This window comes from Podarcis pityusensis (assembly GCF_964106645.2).
Source record: "Podarcis pityusensis genome assembly, chromosome: 11".
Classification (NCBI taxonomy): Eukaryota; Metazoa; Chordata; class Lepidosauria; order Squamata; family Lacertidae; genus Podarcis; species Podarcis pityusensis.
Window position 1 is genome coordinate 49,301,611 of NC_138036.1, and position 26,391 is coordinate 49,328,001.

General features: G+C 43.5%; 1 protein-coding gene across 2 annotated transcripts in view; it reads left to right on the forward strand.

The window, feature by feature from the left end:
- MEGF10 (multiple EGF like domains 10) overlaps positions 1-26,391 on the forward strand; it is a 124,412-nt gene that overhangs the window by 78,256 nt on the left and 19,765 nt on the right. For both annotated transcript variants that reach the window (XM_080972357.1, XM_080972356.1), the window contains exons 10-16: positions 1,236-1,410; positions 7,219-7,339; positions 9,018-9,181; positions 10,527-10,629; positions 19,382-19,528; positions 23,928-24,062; positions 24,381-24,509. In XM_080972357.1, coding sequence (XP_080828483.1) covers positions 1,236-1,410; positions 7,219-7,339; positions 9,018-9,181; positions 10,527-10,629; positions 19,382-19,528; positions 23,928-24,062; positions 24,381-24,509 — 974 coding nt within the window. The remainder of the gene's footprint in view (positions 1-1,235; positions 1,411-7,218; positions 7,340-9,017; positions 9,182-10,526; positions 10,630-19,381; positions 19,529-23,927; positions 24,063-24,380; positions 24,510-26,391) is intronic.

Consider the following 26,391-nt stretch of genomic DNA (forward strand, 5'->3'; position numbering starts at 1 on the left):
TTCAGGATGCCTTGGGGAATATTACTTCAATCAGTGATCAGAGTCCATCTTTAAACAAGCTGTCTATTGTAAACATAATTGATCTGGATATTAAGGCTTCCCTTTGGTGAGCGTTAAGCTGAGTGCTTTGTCTGCCAGAGAACCACAGAGCACCCCTTTGTGTCCACTTTCCCGGCACATATATCTTAGCGCAGCTGATGGTGTCCATTTGTTACAAGACAACAGCTGTGTGGCTGTTACTGAATGAAGCTGCTATTGAATGGAGCTGCTGTTTTCAGGTAAAGACAGCTGGTCTTTCACCAGGTATGGAAACCACAGGCTATCCATATTCTCCAAGGTTGTAAAAGTGCCCCGACCTTTCTTCTGTAAAAGTGATTTGGCGTCATTTCAAGGAAGGAAATCTGTTGCAGGCTAGCACACCACTTTAAGCGAGGGGAAGCATATATAGGTTTCTTACTCAGGGCCAAACTACACATGAGTTAAATGCATATTTGCGCAGGATTTATTTATTTTTTAAATTCAAATTCACAGCATCAGCTGTGAGGGCAGGTATTATGGCAAGTACAGCAGACATGGAAGGAATTTAACCCTTTCTTCCACTGCTGTAGGAATCCCTGCTCTGAAGCTCATATTTGCTTTGGGATGAAATTCCACACGGCACGTTAAATGCAAGAATGCCTTTTAACGCCATATCTTTAGTTTTAACTAACAAAGAAGCTCATGGATGTATCATAAAGGAGCACTAAGTTTCAATATGGCCTTCATAATAAAGCAGAATGCAAATTACGAGCATGAGTTTAGTGGTAGCCAGTTTGTGGGAGTAGGCGGGTGAGTTGCACCCTAATGAGCCATCAGTGAAACACAGAGGTTTTTACACTTCATTTGAAAAGATATTATGGTTGTTTATTCAGATTACTTTTGTCACTGCTCACCCGAGAAATTAATTCTAACCATACCCATGTAACAGGAAATTTTCCACAATACAAAAGGAATGTTTTTAATTATTTAAGATACAAAATAAATAGAAGTTCGTTTTACTATTACATAGGTAACATAATATTACAGTGTGTGTTCCTGTATCCCCACCCACTCCAGTGCATGCATTTTCATTTTATTTTTAAAGCCCCCTGTGTGAAATCCTTTTATAATGTGTCTGTAAGAGTATTTTGCTGCATTGGATTCTTGGTGTCATATTTAACTCCAAATGTTTTATTCCTTTCATGCCTTGGTCACAGCTGTCATCCTATGTCTGGAGAATGTTCCTGCAAGCCAGGCCGGTCTGGACTCTACTGTAATGAGACATGTTCCCCGGGATTCTATGGAGAATCTTGTCAACAGATTTGCAGTTGCCAAAATGGTGCTGACTGTGACAGTGTGACTGGAAAATGCATCTGTGCCCCAGGATTTAAGGTACACGATTTCAATTGTCATTGACTATTCCTCATTGGCTGTCTCAGCAGCTATCAGTCCTTTGGACACAGTGACTGCATTTTCCCGACCCTCCCTCTTGATAATTTTTATGTATTATGTGATCTGTCAAATGTCATAAAGGCCACTTCTGAGAATCTAGCAGATGTCTAACATCCATTTCTACATTAGTTGCCTTCAGGAAAAAAAAAAAATCGGTTTACAACCTCATTAACCCCGAAAATGGTTGGATGAAAGAAATTTGGGGTACAGGTCTTTCTTGCCATTTTCATGTGTGAATCAAGGGGGAACAGAAGCACATAAAGGGTGCCAGCGTGTCACACCACACCCATCGGTGTGAATGAAATTTAGTGTGCCACGGTTCTATATTTATTTTAAAAAGCAACAGTTCAGTAATGCAACAGTGGAAAGGGAATGTTAGAAATCAAGACAGAAGCGGTAGCATTGTAACAAGGAAAGCTAACACAATATCCGCCACTTCCAAATGTGTCCACTGAGTTGCTTGTGGTGGTAACTGATAAAATGTAGGTGAACCAATGGCCTTAAAAAAACAACAACTGAATTTTAAAATGTATGTCAGGAGGGGGATAGCCTTAAGATCACACCTACAGGTTCTGGAATTCAATAAAGCAATCTATTAGAATCTCCTCGTCTGTATTTGAGAATAAGAAAAATGGAAAGCTGCTAATCCGTTTGCCCTCCTTGGGCGGGCTGCTTTGTGGGCACCGCGTCTCCCCTGTGAACTGGCCTATTGCCAGCCGGATCAGACTCCTGCCTCCAAATTGGCCAATGGTGGCAGGACTCTAGGGGGCGTTCACCTGGGTGCGATGCCAACTGACCAGTATCAACACTTGGCCCCACGCCCAGGAGAAGGATAAATACCTGGCTGGCAGGGCCTGTGGAAAAGAAGCAGGTGGAACTATGGGAAGTTCTGATCCAGGGATTTAAGTGACAGTGTGTAATTCTCATTATAAATTGAATTATTGGTGTAAACTTGACATCTAATGTAGCAACCAATCACCTGTGTTTATATAAAAATGTAATGCTCATAATACAATCTTAAAAGCAATGATACTTTTTCTTGTCAAAAAGTTCTGTTACACTTTTTGCTGTTCTTCTTTTCCACCTATTTCTACTTACATTGTATGCCTGCTGTGATGGGACGATGAGCTGCTTGTGTGTAAAATCCTAGTCCCTCAGAGTTTGGTCAAGTTTGCAAACCTCTGTCTGTAACGGAGCCCCTTAAACATGGCTCCGTCAGTCGCTGGCAGATTCCGACAGTGGTTGCTTTCGGAATCGCTTCCAACATAAAAGCTCCTTAACGGAAACACGTCTTCTGGACTCTCTGCGTGACAGTTTCCGGCGAGGAGTGGGTGTCCCTACAGGAGGTCCTGAAACCTCCCCACTGTTTTCGCTGGAAGTGTCTCTGAGCCATCCCTCCAGCTCCCTTTCCCTCAGCTCAGCTCCTCTCCCCCTACTGGTTCCCTCTTCAGCTGCTGAGTCTCTCCCAACCTGTGTGAGCCCTTTCACTTCCCTTCCTTCCGATGGCAGTTCCCTGACATCCACCTCCCCTCCAGGGCCCCCTTCATCCCCTCTCGCCCCCTCCTCTACGGGCGGTGAGGAGGCAAAACCCCGGAATGAACTTCCTTCATCTTCCGATGTCCCGAACACTTCTCTCCACCTGTTGCGGTTCCTGGTCTCGAAGTACTCCTCCTCCTCAGAGTCCATCTCCCCTTCCCCTTCCGATTCCGAGAATCCTTCCAACTCCTCCTCCTCATCGGTGGTCCCAAAGTATTCCCTCCGGAACCTCTCCACAGGCTGAGGTTTCCTTGGGAACCTTTGATGGAACGTTTCTATCAATACCTCGTCATTGATATCTTCTGCCATTACCCAAGTGTTTTCTGACTCCGGTTCTCCTTCCCACGCTACCAAATACTCCACCTGATCCCCCTTCCATCTGGCGTCGAGGATTTCTGCCACATGGCTGCTGCATTCCCTTTCTTCTATGACCGGTCCCCGAGTGGCCATCCCTTCTCGTCCCCCCTCATACGGTGACAGTAACGACCTGTGAAATACTGGGTGCAGTTTCATGTGGTTGGGTAACCGGAGCCTGAAAGCCACTGGGTTGACCTGTTGAATGACCTCAAAGGGACCCAATCTCCTGGGTCTTAATTTCTTACAACCTCCTTTGAACGGCAACCCTTGGGTTGACAGCCACACCCTATCTCCCACCCTTATGGTTTCACCTTCCCTTCGGTTCTTGTCTGCCTGCCTCTTGTATTCTTCCTTCGCCCTTTCTAAGTTGAGTTGGAGCTGACGATGGATTGCTTCCATTTCTTCTACAAAATGCTCGGCTGCCGGGACACCCCATCTCTCCCCTTCTCCCCCTGGGAAAGCCCTGGGATGACACCCATAATTAGCCAAGAAGGGGCTCATCCCTGTGGACACATTCTCGGCATTGTTGTAGGCAAATTCCGCCAGCGCCAACTTTTCTACCCAGTCATTCTCTCTGTCATTGACATAACACCTCAGGTATTGCTGGAGGACCCCGTTTGCTCTTTCCGCCTGCCCGTTGGTTTCAGGGTGCCGGGCAGTCGAAAAGTTGACCTCCACCTGCAGTAAGCTCATGAGCTTCCTCCAGAACCTGGAAGTAAATTGTTTTCCTCGGTCTGAGACCACCCTCAATGGCACCCCGTGCAACCTAAAAATGTGTTCTACAAATAACTTCGCTGTCTCTTCCGCCGTGACTGCATGCGAGCAGGCTACAAAGTGGCACATCTTTGTTAGTAGGTCTACCACCACCATGATGGCTGTTTTCCCCTTGGACTTCGGCAGATCAGTCATAAAATCTATCGACACTGCCTCCCAAGGTCGTTCTGGGGTTGGTAAGGGTTCTAATAGCCCCGCCGGTGCCCGCCTCTCCCCTTTGGCTCGCTGGCATTGCTCACACCCTCTTACATACTCCCGTACATCTTCCCTCACCTTAGGCCACCAAAATTCCCTGGTGACCAACCACATGGTTTTGTGTTGTCCAAAATGCCCCGCCGTGGGGCTGTCGTGCAACTGCTTGAGTACCCTCCCCCTTAAGTCTCCTTCAGGGATATACAGTGCCCCTTTGTAATACAAAGCTCCATTTCTTTCCTCGAAACCCCCTGGTTCCTCTCCCTCACCCCTAAGACCTCTGAGCTTATTCTGGGCGTATTCATCATTCTCTGTTTCCTCTACCAGTTCTCTTTGTCCCACCAATGCCGCCCCACACACCCAGCGGTCCTCTGGAATGACATGTCTCTCTTCGGGTGCTCCCTCCCCCTCCAAATATTCAGGTTTGCGTGAGAGAGCGTCCGCCCTAATGTTCTCTGGGCCTGGCACGTAACAAATCTCAAAGTTAAATTTGGAGAACTCCTGGGCCCATCTCACTTGCCGTTGGTTGAGCACTCGTGCCGTCCTCCAATACTCTAGGTTCTTGTGGTCAGTGCACACTTGCACCTTATGTTGTGCGCCAATTAGCAGGTGCCTCCATCTCCGGAACGCCTCATGAATGGCTAGTAGTTCTCGGTCATACACCGTGTAGTTCCTCTCGGATTTGTTCAGCTTTCGCGAAAAAAAGGCACACGGTCTCCACTCTGACTCCTCCTTCCCTGGCTGCAGAAGCACCGCCCCAATAGCTCTGTCTGATGCGTCAGTTTCCACTCTCATCGGTTTTTGTAAATCCACATGCAGGAGTTGTTGTTCCGAGGCGAAGGCCCTTTTTAGTTCCTCAAATGCTCGCTCCGCCTCCTCAGTCCAAACGAACTTCTTCTTACTGCTGAGACAGTCCGTAATGGGCGCCGTCAGGTGGGCAAAGTTTCGGATGAACTTACGATAGAAGTTCCCAAATCCTAGGAACCTCTGCACATCCTTCCTTGTTTTGGGTGTTTTCCATTCCAGCACCGCCTGGACCTTGCCGGGATCCATGGCCAATCCCTTGTCTGACAGGCGATACCCCAGGAATTCCACCTCCTTGGTATGAAACTGACACTTCTCCAGTTTCACCCACAGCTGGTTGGCTTGCAGCCTGCTCAACACTTCTCTGACGTCTCTCACATGCTGCTCCTCATTCTCAGAATACACCAACACGTCGTCTAAGAAGGCCACACAATTCTTGTAAAGCAAAGGCCCCAGGACGTGGTTCATAAACGATTGAAAGCACGCGGAGCCTCCTTGTAGGCCGAAGGGCATAACTAAATATTCAAATGCCCCCAAAGGGGTGAACATGGTGGTTTTCCATTCATCAAACTGCAGATTGAGGGCATATTGCATCTCTGTCCGAAAGCCATGATAGTCTTTGGGCTCCCCCCCAAACTTCTGCACCAATCCTGGTACCTTTCTGACGAGCTGGGTGTCTTTCCCCTTTTTGTCTGCATCCTGAGCCCTCCTCTCCTCAAGCCTCGCCGTCTGCAGCGCTAGCTGGACCTCCAACACCCGGTACCTTTCTTCCAGGCTTGGACCCGCTCCAGCTCCTGCTTCTCCGGTTCCGGCTGGGTTGCTCATGATGCCTTCTCCTGCACAAGCTGCTCACGAAGACTGTCGGAATGCTGTGATGGGACGATGAGCTGCTTGTGTGTAAAATCCTAGTCCCTCAGAGTTTGGTCAAGTTTGCAAACCTCTGTCTGTAACGGAGCCCCTTAAACATGGCTCCGTCAGTCGCTGGCAGATTCCGACAGTGGTTGCTTTCGGAATCGCTTCCAACATAAAAGCTCCTTAACGGAAACACGTCTTCTGGACTCTCTGCGTGACAGTTTCCGGCGAGGAGTGGGTGTCCCTACAGGAGGTCCTGAAACCTCTCCACTGTTTTCGCTGGAAGTGTCTCTGAGCCATCCCTCCAGCTCCCTTTCCCTCAGCTCAGCTCCTCTCCCCCTACTGGTTCCCTCTTCAGCTGCTGAGTCTCTCCCAACCTGTGTGAGCCCTTTCACTTCCCTTCCTTCCGATGGCAGTTCCCTGACACCTTTAGTTGCCTCTGCTTATAGTAGAAGTAACAGGAATAAGGGTAAAATTGTGAAATGATGCATTATCTTTCATGCCAACTAATATGAAATTAGTATCTTTTATTAAGGATGATGTGGCAGTCTAGCAGGTTCGGCTTCCGCTATTAAATTTGCTTTGTGTCAAAAAGAAATAGCAGCAACTTGATGTATAAGCTAAGCCCCTTAGCTAACTTGCCAGAGCTTAAGTAGGGGGACATAACACTCAGATGTGCATATGAATTTCCATGAAATTGAAAGCGGTAGACGCCACGTGCACTTGGGTGCACATTATTCTGTGCATCAAATTTTCACCTGCAGTTCCTAAGAGCTAGGGCATCTAAGACACTCTGCAGAGTTTCTGTATATCATGACAGAAAAGAGGAAAACACTGTGGAAATGCAAATTGTACACATTCTTATTTCTTATAGATTATGCACTTCCTAATATTTGCACAATTTCAGAGTGAGCAAATGGATATCTAGAATGCACTAAGAGACTTTCATATATTATATTTTTCCTGCCTGGGGATAATCTCAGTAAGAAAATATGTTTATGTTGCATGTTTGTTTGTTTGCTGTGAATATGCTATGTGCAAGCAGTCAGTAGGTACTGATTATCTCTTGCACAGAGATGTAGGACAATGCATATGAAGATATATGCTCTGCTTTAAAATTCAATAATGGCAATTATTCATTCAGAGACTGCTTGTGTAGTCATTGAAATCAAAAGGCCAACAACTTTCCTTTCAATTGCAATATGGCTTTTCTTTTTGTCAACCATGTTTTAGGGTTCTGATTGCTCTATTCCTTGCCTTCTTGGAACATACGGAGTAAAATGTTCCTCAACATGCAGCTGCAAAAATGAGGCCATCTGTTCCCCTGTGGATGGTTCTTGTACCTGCAAAGCAGGTAGGATAAATAATGTACTACTTGTAATACGGGAGTCATATGAAACATTAATTTATTTTTTTAAGGCAAGAAGTGGGACATGGATTTTAAATCACTTACTAACTGGATGTTAAGGCAAAGGGCTGCTGAGACCTTCTAATGTTACCAGAGGTGTTAAATATAAGCAAAACTGCAAAATGAAAAAGTAAGAATGGAATCCCCCTCCCCTCTTCTGTGGTTTCTAAGCACTGCTCATGCAACCAAGCTCTTCTCAGAATCTCAACAAATTTGATCCTACTATTCTGCAGTACTGAGGAGTTGAGACAATCAAACGGAGCACAAATACATGATTTTCAAATAATGTTTGGGGATGCTAGCATCATCTCAGAAAGGACCTAAATGTCCAACATAACAAATAAGCAAATGGAACAGAGCTATAAGATAACAATTGTAACCAGCCCTTGACTATAGGAAATTCATTTTTATTCATTCTGTTAAGTGCACAGTGGCCTGCGTCAACAAAATGCCTTTCCTAAACAGCTAATTATGCAGCTAGGGACTCTGGTCGTGAGACAAATTCATCACAGAACATGTGTTTTGAACAACATATTGATTAGATTCAGCACAGAGTTATTTTTCTTCCCCTTGCTGTAAGTGAAGTATAAAATTAGGAATCCTGTTTGTGTCACTATTGATTACACAGAATTGCATTTATTTTTAATTTTAACTAGACGGAGCATCTCCACCACATTTCCTATGCTTTTATGGACCAAAATGTTCACAAGTATCAGCTTAAAACTAATTGTTCTTGGACAGCTCAGATCCTTTTTAACAAAGGCTCCTTTCCCTTAAGCTCTTATATATTTGTATCTTACTATCACATACAATAGTTGGGGAAAGGTAGTGATAATCCCTACTGGGTAATTTCTAACATCTATCCCAAGACAAATGGTGTTGTTGTTGTTGTTGTTTTAAAAAAGCTGTGTGTTATGCTAAAATTCTCAGTCAAAACTGTATCTTCACATCAGAAGTCTATCTGGCCCTCAGGATTCTCCCTAAACTGGCCTGAACCTGCCATGTTCCTGCATAGTGACCTTGCCAGCAGTTGACTTTTGATAGTAGCAACGCTGAGCTTCTATCCATGTCCATTTGGCATCTTAATCTTCCTAAAATGTAAGCCCCCCGGGCTGGATAGGTGTGTGGGTGTCTGATTTCGCATGACTAGAAAGTAAACTATTGTACAGAGTCACATTTATTGCTCTGTCTTGCTTTTGCCTCTCAGACATGCAGTCTCCAGACATGTATGTAGTCCCCAGAAAGTTGTCCATAAGGGAATTTGGCCCTCCCTTATCTATAGGCCAGAACATTGCATTACAGGTAAATTAAAATGGTGGGAGACCACCATGGATAGGAGCTCAGCTTGGCTCTGATTCAGTTGTGGCATTGCTGCCCACCATCCACTAAAATCCCACCCAGGAAGTCAGCGGACAGGGTAGTGAGTGGCATTGTTGGTGCCACTGCAAAGACAGAAGAATATAAGAAGAAGGGGAAAAAGACAGTTGTGGCCATCTTTCAGATAGGGAGCCCATTGATTGCATGGCACTAAGCATCCCCAGAAATCTGATATTGATTGTTGGAAGAAATAGGCAGTAAGAATTTGAAAATTAGAACTCTCTGTGTTTTGTTTTCATTGTGGTAGGTTGGCATGGAGTTGACTGTTCTATAAACTGCCCTAGTGGGACGTGGGGTCTTGGCTGCAATTTAACATGCCAGTGCCTTAATGGAGGGGCATGCAATACTCTGGATGGAACTTGCACCTGTGCTCCAGGATGGAGAGGAGAAAAATGTGAATACCCTTGCCAGGTAATTAAACACATTCCACTAAAAGGTAGGGTTTGTGAGTTTCAATATTCATAGAAATGTTTAAACTGTCCTGCTAAATTTAAGATGTAACACTGTTTAAAGGGGTGTATGGAGTGCTAGGGGACGGGTAATACCTCTGGTGGGAGACATATTGTCTTCCTTCTGGGGTAGTTTTGTCCAGCTTTGGTCCCCACCCTGTACTCTGCTCTCACCTGTGGTTCCTAAAAGCTGTCAGCATGCAACAGAGGCCGCACCCTGGGAAACAGCTTTGACTGGCCGGCTAAACCAGGTGAGGGTAGCCAATGGGTCTTAAACCCCCAGTGAGTTAAGGATTTCCCCTGCCTGCAAAGACAGGCTCTGGCAGATTGAGTGGATGAGACCAATAGCGGGTCCAGTGGTCAAAAAGGTGGTTTCTGCTTGCGCTGTAGAGGGAAGTGAGGGGCAGATGGGGCTCATCAACCTGGAAAGGTAGCCCATCTATGAGAAGGAAAAGTCTGATCCTGAACCTAAAACTGCCTTGTAGGGTATCTTCTGGTAAACAAAAGGCTAAGGAGTAAACTCTGCACAAATTTGGAGTGGAGTCTCTAAAGTGGTCAAATGGCAGCTTGCATGCTCCCTTCTGGCTCCTCCTGCAGCCAAGCTGGTGACAAACGTATTGCTCTGCTTTCCTTTAGACCACATCAGCAAGGCCAAGAGTGGGGTCTGGTTGTCTTGACAGCCCAGGACCTCCATACACACTCCATCTAGTGTGGGCGAACTGGTTGCGCTCCCCTAAGTCTGCCTCTGAATTATGGCTGTACTTATGACAGTTAATATTTGGTGGCAAAGACAAACCTTTAGCTAGATAATCCAGTCAAAGTCTCACATCTCTTTTCATTTCTTTTAAATCTAGCCATGGTGTTACAGTGCATTTATATGAATGAGAGAGCGATTGGATCAGGACCCCATGCTGTTTCCCCTGATCAAAATCCCCCCTTCTGAGCTGCTTTAAGGCCCATTAGGGAAAAACATAAGAACATAGGAAGCTCCCTTATGCTGAGGCAGACTATTGCTCCATCTAGCTCAGTAATGTCAGTGCTGACTAGCACCATCTCTCTGTGGTTTCAGTCAGTGGACATTCCCAACCCCACCTGGAGAGTCTGAGGATTGAGCCTTAGACCTTCTGCATCCAAAGCAATTACTCTGCCACTGAGTGATGTCCTTTCCCTGGAAATCAGCCAGGAATTGCTTTTTATCCCATCAATCGGAGCCCAGAAATTTGAAGCTCTAAACCACTTGCATACCAATCCCATCTAAAATTTACTGTTTACATTCAGCATTATTTTGTCTTCTTTTTTTCTGACAGGATGGCACATATGGGTTGGACTGTTCAGAGCGCTGTGACTGCAGTCATGCAGATGGCTGTCATCCCACTACTGGCTATTGTCGCTGCCTCCCAGGATGGTCAGGTACATTTAAAATGAGTGAGGCAATAGTACATCCAAAGTATGGTAGGGTTTTACCATTGTTCTCTAAATCAGGGGTGGGGAACCTTTGGCCCTCCTGGTGTTGCTGAATGGCATCTCCCAGCATCCCTGTCCATTGACCATGTTTGCTGGGGCTGATGGGAGTTGTAGTCTAGAGCATCTGGAGGACCAGAGGTTACCTAACCGTGCTGTAAATGGATAAGATCTAGATCAGTTTATTCATTGGACAACAACTATTGCCTGCACATAACAAGTATAAGAACCAAATGACACAAAATGTTGGAAATGGTTTGAAACCAGCATACTTAACCAAGACAGTTATATTTGGGGGGGAAATTGAGTCACGGGTCTCCAATCCAAAATAGGTTTCCAATCTTGATCAGGGGCTCATGCCAGTTTTTAAAATGAAAAATTGCCACCTCCCTGTTTGCCCCAAAAGTAAAACAGTATCTTAGGGGGCAAAATGAAACCAGGAGGGAGTGACTTTCAGTACAAAAGGGGTACTTTCTCTCTCCTTTGCCTCTTTCAAGCAAGGTAGCTGCAGGACAGACTGCATCTGCTGAGTACCTGGATAGGCGATCACCTGGGAATTCTATGCATGCCACTCTTGAGTTACATGAGGAAAGAAAACCATGATATAAATGTACTAAATATACATAAATAATCCTGTTCACGGAGCACAAGGATTCTACTCCTTTTCTGTAACGGCAGATAATCTCATGGTTATTCCAGGAACTGAATGTTAGAGGAAGATCACTTCCTGGTGAGTTGGTGACTGGCACTAACTGTTTCCCTCTACAGCAGTCGTGGGGCTATTATAATGGTCCACTCTTAGAGGTTGATAGAATCTGATGGGAGTCTCTGAGACCCGTCAATGAGTTTTTCCTTGGCATGGTTCCTGTGAGGAGCCATGGGACAGTTTAGTAGTAAGAACTGATGAGCAAGGCGGGACCAAAGAACAAGCCAGGAATCAGGAACAAAGAACAACCGGGAATACTGGAAGACACCACGGCTCAGGAAGATCTACTTGCCTAAGCAAGACTCAGCTAGAAAAGGAAGTCCTTTATACTCCTTCCTGCCCCCTGCCCAGAAAGATCCAGTGGTAACTTTGGATGAGCATAGTCAGCCCAGAAGCGTTTTCACTGAGAAGACTGTTGGCTGCAGTTCACTGGCTCTTGACATGGGACATCCATTCAGCTCCCTGGTTTACCAAGAACTTAGGGGCAATTAAGCAGATAGGGATATGGCTTGAATGCAAGTAGTGGAAAATGTGGTGTGAACCTACCCGGAACCTGAGATCATCCTCTGAAGCCCTTCTTTGTGTTCATGAGAGGTCCAGAGGGTGGCAACATGAGAATGGGCCTTCTCTGCAGTGGCTCCCCATCTGTGGAATGCTTTCCCCAGGGAAGTTCACCTGGTGCCTTCATTATACACCTTTAGGTGCTAGGCAGAAACCTTCCTCTTTAATCAGGCCGTTAGCTAATTGATATCCGATGTGTTCTATATGTGTTGTGGGAAGGAGGATTATTAGGTTGCTTCTGTTTTTATTTTTATGGTGCATTTTGTGTTTTTTATATTGTAATTTTATGCTGTGAACCACCCTTAGATCTATGGGTATAGGGTGGTATGCAAATTTTAATAATATCTCATCTTTGAATCTCTCTGGTCCTAGTCATATGCTCTAAATTGGATGAGGAACATGTGGCTCTCCAGGTGTCACACTACAGCTTCCATAATCCCTTACCACTGTTGGCTGGGACTATGGTAAAGGATGACGAGAACTGAAGTCCAACAACAATTGGCAAGCCACAAGTTCCCCATCTCTGTCCTGACCCCGTACTCCAGACTTGGCTCTCAGCAAGCCGGTGTGGATTTGAGGGTTGGGATTTTATGTCCTCATTGAACAATTCCACCTCTTCCGAAAGCAGCCAAGTTGATGTCGTGCTTCAAAGTATGCCTGGAAGATCAGCAAATCTGGACTCTGTTTGACAAGGATTTTCCATTAAACCGTTATGAAAAGCACAGGTTTTTGTGGAAAGAGTTGAAGAATTTTACAGGTCATGGCACATTATTTTTTGCTGTGCTGTGACATTTTGTGGAAAATGTCAGGGCTTGCTGATAACTTTGGTGCAAGAGCACTTAAAAACTTATGTTAGGTCTCCAGTTATGAAGTTTTACTAGTGTACTATGAGGCACTATAAACACTGGTAGCATAGCAGACTGTAATACTGATTTATGGATTAGTCCTGTCTGTTTTAAGGCAGCAAATAGGACTGTGGACTCTGTGTTTGTCTGCTGTAAGATTTTGTTTTGTTTTGTTTTGCATCCTGATTGAGAGACCTGATAAAAGCATGTGCCCTTACCACTAGTGCTGAAATAGATACACAGCAGCAAGCTGCTGGACCCCCAATCCAATACCTAGCCCCCCCTCCAATTCATGTGCAAGCAGTGCACCTTTTTTCATGTTGTTTGTGTTTGGGGATAAAGTACAAGGTTGCTCTTCAACCCATCGCAAAAACTTCATTTGAGGTCGTCTTGCGGGAAATGGAACAATGTGTCTTGTACTTCTTTTCCTATGCGTTTGCCAGCAATACAAAAAATTGAAGCAAACAAATTGCAGTTTGTGGCATAAATACAGCCTCAGAAATGATACAGGTTCTAAAATTAGCAATTTCGTCAAAGGACCTCTGACGAAAGCAAAACACACTTTTTGTGTGAGTTTGTGCCTTTGTTTTGTTTTTGGTTGACACCATTCTTTCACCAGCTCTATTTATGCCTCTCCCTCCATACCATTCCATGCTCTTCTTGTGGCAGTTCCACTGGGTTTCTCTTTCTCTTAAATTATCCTTTCCGGCTGCCTCAGCTCCTTGCTTAAGTACACACTCACACTGCACTCTGGTTTTTGTTTTGTTTTTTTTTTGTGTGCCTGCGTTGTTCTGCTTGAGAATACTCTCCTGAGGTTTTCCTCTGAAGGATGCACCTGTGTTCCCTTGAGTGCCTGCCCTTACTTTAATAGGAAAATAGCTTTAAGGAGTTAGAAGAGGTGTTGAAACTTTTTGTAAAAGATTTTCTGAGACCTCAAACCAAGCATATTGACCTCAATAACTGTTTTATCAAGAAAATCAAGAGTTCTGTAGCACCTCAAAACTAATTGATTTATTATGCCAGAAGACTTATGAAGTTGATTTCAACACATGCATTTATATATTTTCTTACTCTTTATATTCTGCCTTTCTTCCATCATGAAGCCTAAGGCAGTATACATATGTTTCCTCGGCAGTTGCCCAAACCTAGACAGGCTTAGCTCCAGCAAGGGGGATGACCGCAGACCGTGCACTGAGTACTACAGGACTTCTTTCTTTCTTTCTTTCTTTCTTTCTTTCTTTCTTTCTTTCTTTCTCTGCAACAGATGAACATGGCTACACCTTTGGATGTGTTAATCAGGAGGTAGAGCACTATGAAACAGTTCCTGTGGGCATATAGCAGAAAATACCAAATATCGCTCACAATAAAAATATTCTGGGGATAAATTAATGGGGGTAACTATAGTTTTCAGTGTAGGGCTTACTTTGCTTTGCTGTATTAGCATCTTCATACATAGTGTTGCTTGAAAATTCTAAAAAACAAAAAAAGTGTGAAAATCAGTGGTTAAAATCAGTGCAGTTTTGAAATGTTCAGTCCACAGTTTTGATTCAAAATAGCATCCAGTTGTATCCAAACATAGATGAAAAATCTGCTCCTGAGCTGTCAAAATGCATAGTGAACAAACAGCTTTTCAAAATATGTCGTGGAAATCAGGGGTGCCAACTTGAATGGAATATTGGGGGGGGGTAGGTAAGCCCCGCCCACATAATCAATCACAGGACACGGCGCATGCACACCATTTGAATGCCAATGCCCATCAACTTTTGGAGGGGCAACCCCCTCAAATATTTTATTGGGGGAGTCTGCCCCTAGGGACCTCAGCCCCTAGGAGCTGGCTCCTATGGTGGAAATGTTGGTTTTGAAGAGACTTTTATTGTGGCTTTTCAATATGATAAATTTATCCTGATATTCAATCCACTAGCTGTCGGTATCAACTAGTTACTGGGTCTGCAACAGCAATGGAGGTGTGGAGAGTTGAGTCCCAGTGTTGGGATAGGTTCTCCTTTGGGGTCAGTGTTGTTGGCCTGGATCTTACGTTCCACAGCCTCAGTGTAGTACATCACACTGTTGCATTACTAAAAGTATTTCACAACACGATCCTCTATTTGCCAGCTCATAAGTCAACCCCACTGAGTTCAATGACAGTTCCTTCCTTGTAGGTGTGTGTATAATTAAATTCTTAATATAGATAACATTATAACAACATAGATGTTACCACTCAAAGGATTATTTACTTCTTTCACACAATTACAGATGCTGCAGGAATGCTAATTTAGATGTGAAACACTTGGCATAGTCCTTTGAGCATTAAATGCATGAGGATTTCTTCAGAGCTGCTTAGCTGAAGTTTATCATGACCATTTAGCTATTGCCTAGCAACCTGCAAAGGCCGTCAAAGAGTTCTTTGTCCATTATCCTGGCAAAAACTTTTCCTTACCAATCTGCTTATCAAGAATGAAATTTGCGTACCAACTTATTCATAATTCTTTTGTTTCATAGGGCACATTTTAAACGTTCAGAGCTTCCTGGATACATTATTCATATTGATTTTAGTTAAAATTGTGTCGGAAGACTTGCATGCAAATTACCCACGCAGCTCTGTTGTCTGCAGTCTTAAATCATTCAAAAAAATAAGGCAGAGCTGTTTGCTGACATTTGTTATTCAAAATCTGAGCATGCACACGTCTGCTGCAGATACAAATTCTCTTAGAAATTTTCTGTGTGAGCTATACAGAGATAAAATAAATATAATAGATTAATATTTATGGACAAGAACCTAAACTCATGAGAAAAATCAGGTTAGCTGTATATGTGCATATACACACACAGGTTTTCTCTCAGTCGGACTGATAAGCTGTGACAGCCAACACCTACACTATACATTTAAAACACATTTCTACCCCTTTCACAGTCATGGCTTTTGCCAAAGAATCCTGAGAACTGTAGTTCAACCCTCATAGAGCTACAGTTCCCAGCACCCTTAGCAGACTTCAGTTCCCAGGATTCTTTGGGGAAAGCGATGTGGTTCAAATGTGCTTTAAGTGTATTGTGTGAATGTAAGTGAGCCTTAGACTCTTGTATGTGTGGTCACAAGTAGTTAATAAGCTTTCATTTCTGTTTGTAACTAACCACAGCTTGTTGTAATGTCTGAACTTATCTTAAGTTGGCTTACCAAAGCACAACAACTTCCATTGGTAATTTATGAAGCTTGCTTGTTTATATATTTCTTTAATGGCAACACAAAAATAACAATCAAATACTTTGTTATATACAGTGGAACCTCAGTTTTCGAGTGTCTCGGAAGCTGAATGATTCAGAACCCGAACACCGAAAACCCAGAAGTGAATGCTTCCATTTTCAAGCGAGCCTCGGAAGTCGAACGGCTTCTGAGGTGCTTTTCTCCATTGAAATTGCCTACCGCCTATTGTGCCTCAGTTGTTGAACAGTCTTCCGGAACGAATTATGTTCGACAACTGAGGTTCCACTGTACTCCGATCTGTGTTACAGATTATGTACATTGCTTCAACTGGTCTTTCAATATTGCATTTTCTGCATATTTATATATGACTTCTGTAATCTTTGAACATCCAAACTTAGCTTAGATAAGCCCTCCAAAATTAATTCTGAGAATTAAGGGGCTTCAGCTCCCCAGGGTTAGAATTACTAAAAGAAAGAAAAGACAGCCAGTCTTCATGAAAACTATCCTAGTACATAAGGATCAAATCATTCATTTCCTAATAGCGGCTTGTGTGGAAATTTCATATTACTGTAAGAATAAGGATTTTGCACTAAGATGATGGCAGTTAGCACTGGCTGATGAACTCACACAGTACTGTAGGCTTATTATGGCAGGGGCACTTTTAAGCTTACTTGCCTTCTGCAAACAGTAGTTAAAATAAACCACAGTTTAGGGTTTGGCTGTAACACAAAACAGTGATTAATAAAAATGGAAGCATGGATGTCCATACGTCTCATGGTTGTGCCAGAAGGGGAAGGGGGGGGGTGTAAAAGCTGTTCAGAATTACATGCAGACGCAGCCATGAACTTCAACCAGATGATAATATGTCTGATAATATGTTTAAATATATGTCCTTTAAACCATTTTTACTTAAAATTCATTAAAATATGCCACATTGACCACCCAGAACTCTTTCAGTTCACCTTGCTAATGTGCAGCTTAACACATGGCCATTGGAGAAGTTAGATGGAAACCAGTAAAAAGGCAAGTGTGGACTATATACTAGTTTTTCTTTACTGGGTTCTACTGGAACCAGATTGTTTGTTCAGCCGTTTTCACTTGTCTCCTCCAAGCATATGCACATGAATTCCTACATCTGAGCCTGTATTTTAGAACTCTGCACCATGTTCATGTTTTTTTTTCAGGTGCTGCGTTCATGCAGCTTTCAGTGGCATATAAGGGGCCTCAGTATCTTTCACTTAGGAATCTCATTCAGATGCAAATCTAGGTGCCTCTGTTTAGGTTACAAGTTGAAAAAGGTTGTTCTAAGCTGTTGAAAAATAAGGTACTTTGTGTCTTGATTCAGAAAACTCCGTTAGCTAGGCAGACAAAAATCAGCTTGTAAAATGCTGATAGCATAACGAGTCTTCTGTGTCTTGGCAATCAGTTCAAATTCCATTCAAATTTGCACATTCACTCAGGAAAAGTAGTCCCTTTATGGTTGTTCAGCATCCTGTGCGAAATTAGTTGTTGAGTTCTTGTCAAATTTCAGTGTGACGCATTTTCCACTACAGTTGCCTCTGTGGCAGCTTCTCTGACAGCCTTAAGTCAGCGTCAGGGTCAAAGTTGCAAAGGTTTTGACCTTCATTCACCTTTCTTCCATCGAACAGGAAACATTTCTCAGACAGGACACATCCCCTATAGAGCAGGTGGGTGGGACTGCGTATTGTACAGGCAGCCGCAGTAATGAATTGTCTTTCCCAGTTCTTCAGCAAACTGTGCAAAATAATTACTCTGGGGTGATTTAAATAAAGCTTCCTGTGCAAAAACCGGGGGGGGGGGGGTCTGTTTTCCTGAGTTGCTCATTTAAGAAGTCTAATAGCAAGTGGAGCTGAAGCACATTTTTCATGAAATACTTACAAAGCTAGTCATTCTTCTGGATTTAGTCCCCTTTTTCTTTAGCCAAATGATTCATTCAGTAGCTGTACGCTAATAATAAGTCAATTGATAATAGAAAGCACTGTAGACACAATAAGGTCTGAGAGCTGCAGTGGATTCCGACTGGCATTTGACATGAAAGGAGACTTCTGAGAAGTAATAAAAAACAAAGAAATCAAGGGAGTTAGTTTTCCTAACTGTAAAAGAGGGGCGAAAAGACCTATGGTTCCTATGAGCCATTGTTGTGTTACTGTGGATCCAGAATTGGCCTCCACAGTCACTTACAGACTCACTGCTCAGACCATGTTCATGGAAGACAATCTTACTTGGCTACAAGTAGTCGCCAAAGAAGAAGAATATGTGCTGGAGCTCTGCCCATGTTGTATAAACTTTTGCAAAAAGCAATGAAGCAAAACATTGAATGACCGAGGTCCTTAGCATTGCTAGCATTTTGAATCGGTCTTGTACTCGGCTTATTTCAGTTGGGCAGGAAACCTAGCAGTAATCAGATTACCAGTGCTTTTTTTCTGGGGTGACACAGGCATACACATACCCCTAAACATTTTGTGAATCTTTGTACTTTTGTCCATTTACTGTTTTTATTTTTCCCGATTTGAACTATAAAATGGTGATTTTCTTGAGTTAAAATGAGAGTACCCCTAAACATTTGTTTTTAGAAAAAAGCACTGAATTTAGTACATAAGTGGGTTTCTTCAGTAGCTGTTGCCTTCAGATTTTCCTCATTCAAAACGGAAAAATAATAATCTGAAACTGAACTCGGTTCCCCTCCCCAAATGGAATGACAGGGCCAGAAAAAGACAGGAAGAAAATGACTTTTTTTTCCTGGATAAACAACAAATGTCCTTCTAGCTCAGCATCTGTTCCCATTCAGGATAGGAAATATCTGTCAATTTCCAGTCTGTGCCATTCCTGCATTAATTGCAGTTAATAATAATCCATGTGAAAATTCATATTTAAATATATACTTAAATACACAAAATATCTGTTTAAATGCTTATTCTTACCATAATGTATTTCTAAATATATCGGGTTGTATCCAACACAGTGCGAGCGGCATTTCACTAGTGCAATGACACTTCCTCTTCGCTCCCCTCACATAGTCCAAATCAGCTCTAGAGGATCCCCCCAACCCTTCAGAGCAGCTGGGGGTACACAAGGGGCTGCAAGAGAGAGAAGAGGAAAGTTCCATTGTATGAGTGGAAGTCTGTTGCACGAGTGGAACGGCGGAGTTGCGTACAACACATATTATCTTAAAAACACACTATTTGAATGCATTCTGATATGTTGCATAAGGCACTGCAGAATAAACAATGCCTTTGCATGGTTCTTCCTTGCGTCATATTCCTTCTGATAGCTGTGCAGTGCTAGCAGCCTCGTGCTTGTGATACCTTTGATTTGAGAGTTTTCCTCCAGTGCGGTTCGTGACAGCTCTGTCTGCTTGTACACTTGTAGGCATGCATTGTGACAGTGTATGTACTGAAGGACACTGGGGTCCAAACTGTTCGCTGTCCTGTTACTGCAAAAACGGAGCATCATGTTCGCCAGACGAAGGGATCTGTGAATGCGCACCTGGCTACAGAGGCACTACTTGCCAAAGAAGTAAGCTTCTAAGTCTCTTGTTCTTCTATTTACTATGGCTGTGCTATAATGCTGAATGGTAGTATTGTAAACTACTAGTAGTATTGTAAGCTACTGAGGGACTGGGGTGGCGTCTAAACCACTGAGCCTCTTGGGCTTGCCAATCGGAAGGTTGCCAGTTCGAATCCACACGATGGGGTGATCTCCAGTTTGAAATCATACCAGCGGGAAGGTAAACAGTGTTTCCGTGTGCTCTGGCTTCCACCGTAGTGTTTCATTGCGCCAGAAGCGGTTTAGTCATGTTGGCCACATGACCCAGAAAGCTGTATGCAGACAAATGCCAGCTCCTTCAGCCTGAAAAGCGAGATGAGCGCCACACTCCATAGTTGCCTTTGACTGAACTTAACCGCCCAGGGGTCCTTTACCTTTTTTTTACCTTACTGTAAATGGAACCCAGGGCTAAGTAGTACAATTTTCTGTAATTAGCACAATATGCACTTTCACTGTTGCTAATAAAATTTGCTGTGGCAGTAATCTTGTTACTATTGTTTAATTTGTAATTTTGCATATTATCTATCCAACTACCCAACATCCAACAAGACTGGCGTCTGATGCTGTGGAAAATGCATATGGTCACAGATACTATTGCCAACCGCCTTTGTAAAATGAGGGGGGAGGGGGAGAGATAAAAAATTTAGGACTGCTCCAAACATTGTACCACCCACGTAAAAGCTAGTGGGAGAGAAACCTCTCTTTGATAGCAACCCCATGCTGGGGCTATAAACATTTCTAAGCTGTTTGCCATATGGTTCAACCATAGTTCTAGGTAGAATGCTCCTGGCAGCTGCTGGAACTAGCACAGCGACTTCCTGTACAATTTGGCTGATTCCTGAGGAAGTGGTTTTTGGCATCCTTAGTGCAGATCCATAATATTTGGCTTTGTTTTAGTTGGAAGACAAGTAGGACTGATTCAGACACATTGAGAGAACGGTTATTTCTGGGGAAAAAAGTGGAAGAGGGCTAAGGGGAAAACACACCAAAAATACAACAAATTACGTATACAAATCTTGATTTTTGCCAAGATAATTTACAACAGTGAGGGGAACCTTTGGCCTGCCCATCAAGTCTCCACATTTGGCCTGCAAGGCCATTTTGGCAAAGCCATACCCACCTGTCCTACTCCTGATGATAAGGGATACAGGTGGCACTGTGGTCTAAACCACTGAGCCTCTTGGGCTTGCTGATCAGAAGGTCAGCGGTTTGAATCCCCACAATGGGGTGAGCTCCCGTTGCGCTGTCCAAGCTCCTGCCAACCTAGCAGTTCAAAGCACACCAGTGCAAGTAGATAAATAGGTACCGCTGCGGTGGGAAGGTAAACGGCGTTTCCATGTGCTCTGGTTTCCGTCATGATGTTCTGTTGCGCCAGAAGCGGTTTAGTCATGCTGGCCACATGACCCAGAAAGCTGCCCTTGGAAAAACACCCGTTCCCTCGGCCTGAAAGCGAGATGAGCGCCGCAGCCCAATAGTCGCCTTTGACTGGACTTAACCATCCAGGGGTCCTTTACCTTTCCTCCTGGTGATGTTAGGTATAGAGAAGGTGAAGACACTGCTTGGGCAAAAGTGGTTTTTCAGGCACCACCAGTCAGCTGATTGTCACCACATGCGAAGTTCTGTGCAAACACCTATGCAAAGCACTCGGCTGGCATGGGCATGGGCTTACAAAGCTCTGTGCACAGTGTTCTGCAAAAACGATTCACTTGATGTCCTTGTGATGTCATGTGATTGACCCCCCCTGCCCCAAATGTGACCTGTGGTGGGTGGGGCAGATAAGGATGCCCAACCCCTGATTTATATCTTGTCTCCTAATGCTGCGAAAAGTAATGGATGTAAGAATTTCATCAGGCAGGGGGCCTTCTTGGTAGTGGTACCTGCCCTGTGGAACGCCCTCCCATCAGATGTCAAGGAAATAAACAACTATCTGACTTTTAGAAGACATCTGAAGGCAGCCCTGTTTAGGGAAGTTTTTAATGGTTGATGTTTTATCGTGTTTTAAATAGTCTGTTAAATATTCTGTTAAAGCTACAGACATCCTTGATGGATTGTTTCCATGGCTAGCAGCAGTTCTCACCATCTATAATGGCTCTAAAGTTAATTGTTTAGCTAATATAAAGACACTGATGTAATGATGTTGTATCATCAGCATAATAATGCAAAGCAGTGACTCTCCCCATTACATTACCAAAATGACTATTTAAAAGAATCAGGCCTTTCAAGTCTGCTTAGGTATCTTAAGTTGTGCAAATCCAGTTTGGACTATAAGGAGAAGAAAGAAAATAATAGGACTGGCCCACTACTTTATTGAAAAGACATGAGGGTCTCTGGACTCCCTTTTTGATCAGGCAACCTGTTTCAAGCATGCCCTCAGGCAGGCATGCTGACTTCTAAATGACTTCAAATTATTTAAAGGCAAAAGTTAGCTTTGTAAATGTTAATTGCTGCTTAACAACAGGCACTTAACTTGAAGCATAGCTTAATATACTAATTTGCCAGTGAAAGAAATTCCAGGAGAAGCTGAAGGAGTAAAGAGAGAAATTCTCCCCAACAGCTTCTTTCTTCCTCTGGCAATCCAAATGGTGATGTATCTGTGAAGAAGAAGAAGGGGCTAGTGTATTTGGCATAAAAATGAATTGAACTGCTTTGTTTTTTTTAAGTCCTGAGTTGAATAAAAGCAAGCAGCAGTGTATGGTTGTCTGCACTTTGATTGCCCTTGAGTTGGAAACAGAACTTTAAACTTGTGTTCCGTCAGGAACTGCCAGGTTACAGTGATTCAGCCCTGTGCAGCTGGAGAGGAAAAATATTACACAAATGATAATCATAACAAATAATAGCATAAAGATTCAGTATTCTATAATGATATTGTTGAAGTTGTTGTTTGCATGTGCCATATTCATCATAATCATTAACAACAATTGTCCGTCTCCCCACCAGAAAAAGGACATGAGGCAATTAAAGAGATGCCATAGCTTTATTATTAACAAATCTGCAATGAGTTAATAATAATAATACGAGTGTGGTGTAGTGGTTCAGAGCGGTGGACTCGTAATCTGAGGAACTGGGTTCGCGTCTCCGCTCCTCCACATGCAGCTGCTGGGTGACCTTGGGCTAGTCACACTTCTCTGAAGTCTCTCAGCCCCACTCACCTCACAGTGTGTCTGTTGTGGGGGAGGAAGGGAAAGGAGATTGTTAGCCTCTTTGAGACTCCTCAGGGTAGTGATAAAGCAGGATATCAAATCCAAACTCCTAATAATAGTAATAACAACAACAATAATAATTTAATTATACCCCACCCATCTGGCTGGATTTCCCCAGCCACTCTGGGCGGTTCCCAACAGAATATTTAAAACAGGATAAAACCATCAACCATTAAAAACTTCACTAAACAGGGCTGCCTTCAGGTGTCTTCTAAAAGTCAGATAGTTGTTTATTTCCTTGACATCTGATGGGAGGGCATTCCACAGGGCGGGCGCCACTACCGAGAAGGCCCTCTGCCTGGTTCCCTGTAACCTCACTTCTTGCAGTGAGGGAACTGCCAGAAGGCCCTCAGGGCTGGACCTCAGTGTCCGGGCTGAACGATGGGGGTGGAGACACTCCTTCAGGTATGAAATTCAGTGCATAAATTCAGTACATAAATACAAGCAGTATTGACCAATAGGTAAAAAGGGGTTGCGGTGCTCGTCTCGCTTTCAGACCAAGGGAGCTGGTGTTTGTCTGCAGACAGCTTTCCAGGTCATGTGGCCAGCATGATTAAACCGCTTCTGGCGCAATGGAACACTGTGATGGAAACCAGAGTACATGGAGATGCTGTTTGTTTTCCTGCTGCAGCAGTACCTATTATCTACTTGCACTGGCATGCTTTCAAACTGCTAGGTTGGCAGGAGCTGAGACAGAGCAACAGGAGCTCACCCCATTGAAGGATTCAAACCGCTGACCTTCCAATTGGCAAGCCCCAGAGGCTCAGTGGTTTAAACCACAGTGCCACCCCCGCCCCCCATGACCAATACAATTCTGCCAAACATGTAGACTACATCTCAGGGAGTGGTGGTATAATCATTACATTGAAATATTAATAGCAGCAGCAGTAGTTGTTATAGTCATATGTCATTATTCATCAGCATCAGCAGCAATAATTGTTTTAGATTAACCACAATGCATACTAAGTTGTTCTTCTAAACTGTTATTAAAGTAGTAGATTTGTTAACGTGCCACTAGGGCAATTGCCTTCATGAAACAGGTGACCTGCATAAATCAGATTACTCAAAAGTTTTCACGACTTCGGCAGTGAACTGAAAGCAACTGTATTAGATTTGGCTTTGTTATGTACCAATGTAAGGTGAATATGATAACGTATTTCTGCTTTCAGTTTGCTCTCCCGGATTTTATGGTCATCGTTGTAGCCAGGCCTGCCCCCAATGTGTTCACAGCAGTGGCCCATGTCACCATGTGACTGGTTTGTGTGACTGTCTACCTGGTTTCACAGGAGCTCTCTGCAATGAAGGTACAAATCACAATTCTTTTCGTAAACTATTTTGAGATGCTTTTAAAATCAAGCGGTACATGATTTTCAAGAAATAAATAAATACAATGTACTGTAATACCATACCGAGCACAATAGTGCTTTCTCCTTTTTCCTGTTTACTGTCAAAGTTATATTTTTCAGACAGTAGATTTGTATTTTTAAATTTTTTTTTTACTGTGTATAGAGCCCATTCTGAAGCTAAATAAAACTATTGGAAAATAAGATTTGATTATCATTGATCTAAATGAGCGGCAAGAGTGCAGAATATTCATGAGTTCTATGGTTTTCTTTTTACAGTCTGCCCCAGTGGCAGATTTGGAAAGAATTGTGCAGGAATTTGCACATGCACCAACAATGGAACCTGCAATCCAATTGACAGATCTTGCCAATGTTATCCTGGCTGGATTGGTAGTGACTGTTCTCAGCGTAAGTACAAGTATTTTATTTATTTTAAGGTTTTAGTTAGGAATTAATATAACTTTTAGTTTTGTTTTAACCCCCCCCCTCAAAATTGCTGTGTGTAAACTGCTAATAGATCTAAACCTTTTGTACTTCAAAGTACATCAGTTTTGCATGGCAGTATTACTTTTTGGGGGGAAATCAGACTTCCTAACACAGTCACTTGTATAGATTCTACCAATAGTGTATTGAATGCCCCCCCCCCCCCCAGCATTAATGGCATTTTATGCATAGAAGAAAATTACTGGGTGACAAATATATATTGTAGCGTATGCTTTTCAGGAATTGAATCCACTTCATCCGGTGCACCAATTGTTATCATCAATTGTCATATTTCTCTATATGCATATGTATTGGGGTGGGGGAGAGTAAACAAATCCCCATGAAATGAAAATGGTTCAGTCGGTGACATTTCTTTGTAAATGTTAAATGCATACAAGGGGAATAGGGTGACCGTTCTAAACAGCTCAGCAATAGGCAATCTTCCTAACTTTGTTGTGCTATTTTATGAACTGGAATGAAAGAAGAAACCACCAGCTTGACTTGAGACTTACACAGATAAGGCAGGGCTGCTATATGTCTGGAATTTCCTGGACATAGCCAGGATTTGGCAGTTGGCAACGGTGTCTGGGCAACCCATCTGGACATATGTTGGAAGTGCAGATTTTGGTGAATTTCCTTAACAAAAGCTCAAAAACTTCAAAAAAAGAAGAAGAGATCTTGCAAAAAAAATCTCAACAACTTTGGGCAAAACTGAAAAAACTTTGCCCAAAAACAACTTTTGCGTCCAGATTTCCACTTTGACATATGGCAACTAGATAAGGTCAAATTTATGGATGAAGTGTGGTTTAGCAATTGCAGACTGGAGTGTCTTTTGAAGTTCCTTTGTTGAGGAATGGTGACTTTCAGGCCATTTGCAGAGTGCAGACAGACATTATTGGTTTTACGGTACTTGTGGGAGGAGCATATGCTTTACAGCCAGTTCTATGTGTTTATGTTTAATAGGAGGTGATGCCATATTGGAAGATGAATAGGTAATTGAACTCTTGACAAGACAGTTATTAGGTACCATAATAGTTTTTACTTAGCAGATATGGGTACAGAATTGGCATCCAGGTTTCTAGCTGTGCATCTTTGGTAGCTAACCCACTGTTGCTGATCAACAGCTATTTTAAATTAGAGTTCTGTCTGAGATCAGTGGAAGCCCTTTTGTCCAAGGCTTTTAAGCAGCAGATATAGTTATAGTTAGGGACGCGGGTGGCGCTGTGGGTAAAACCTCAGCGCCTAGGACTTGCCGATCGCATGGTCGGCGGTTCGAATCCCCGCGGTGGGGTGCGCTCCCGTTGCTCGGTCCCAGCGCCTGCCAACCTAGCAGTTCGAGAGCACCCCCGGGTGCAAGTAGATAAATAGGGACCGCTTACTAGCGGGAAGGTAAACGGCGTTTCCGTGTGCTGCTCTGGTGCCGGTTCGCCAGAGCAGCTTCGTCACGCTGGCCACGTGACCCGGGAGTGTCTGCGGACAGCGCTGGCTCCCGGCCTCTAGAGTGAGATGAGCGCACAACCCTAGAGCCTGTCAAGACTGGCCCGTACGGGCAGGGGTACCTTTACCTTACCTTTTTTATAGTTATCCAAAACAGGCCATTGGATGATATGTAGGAATGGTTTTAGTTGAGAGTTGTAGGTGAAAACAGGTGATCTGCCCATTTTTCGCCTTGTTTTGTCATACTGTAAATTATTCCTGAGAACCGGTTTGATGTTAACCTATCTCTCCCCACCCCCCCACTTTATTAGCTGAGTAGAATACCTGATGTAAATCCTTCAGGCATGAGTCACTGCCAAAGAACTAGAGG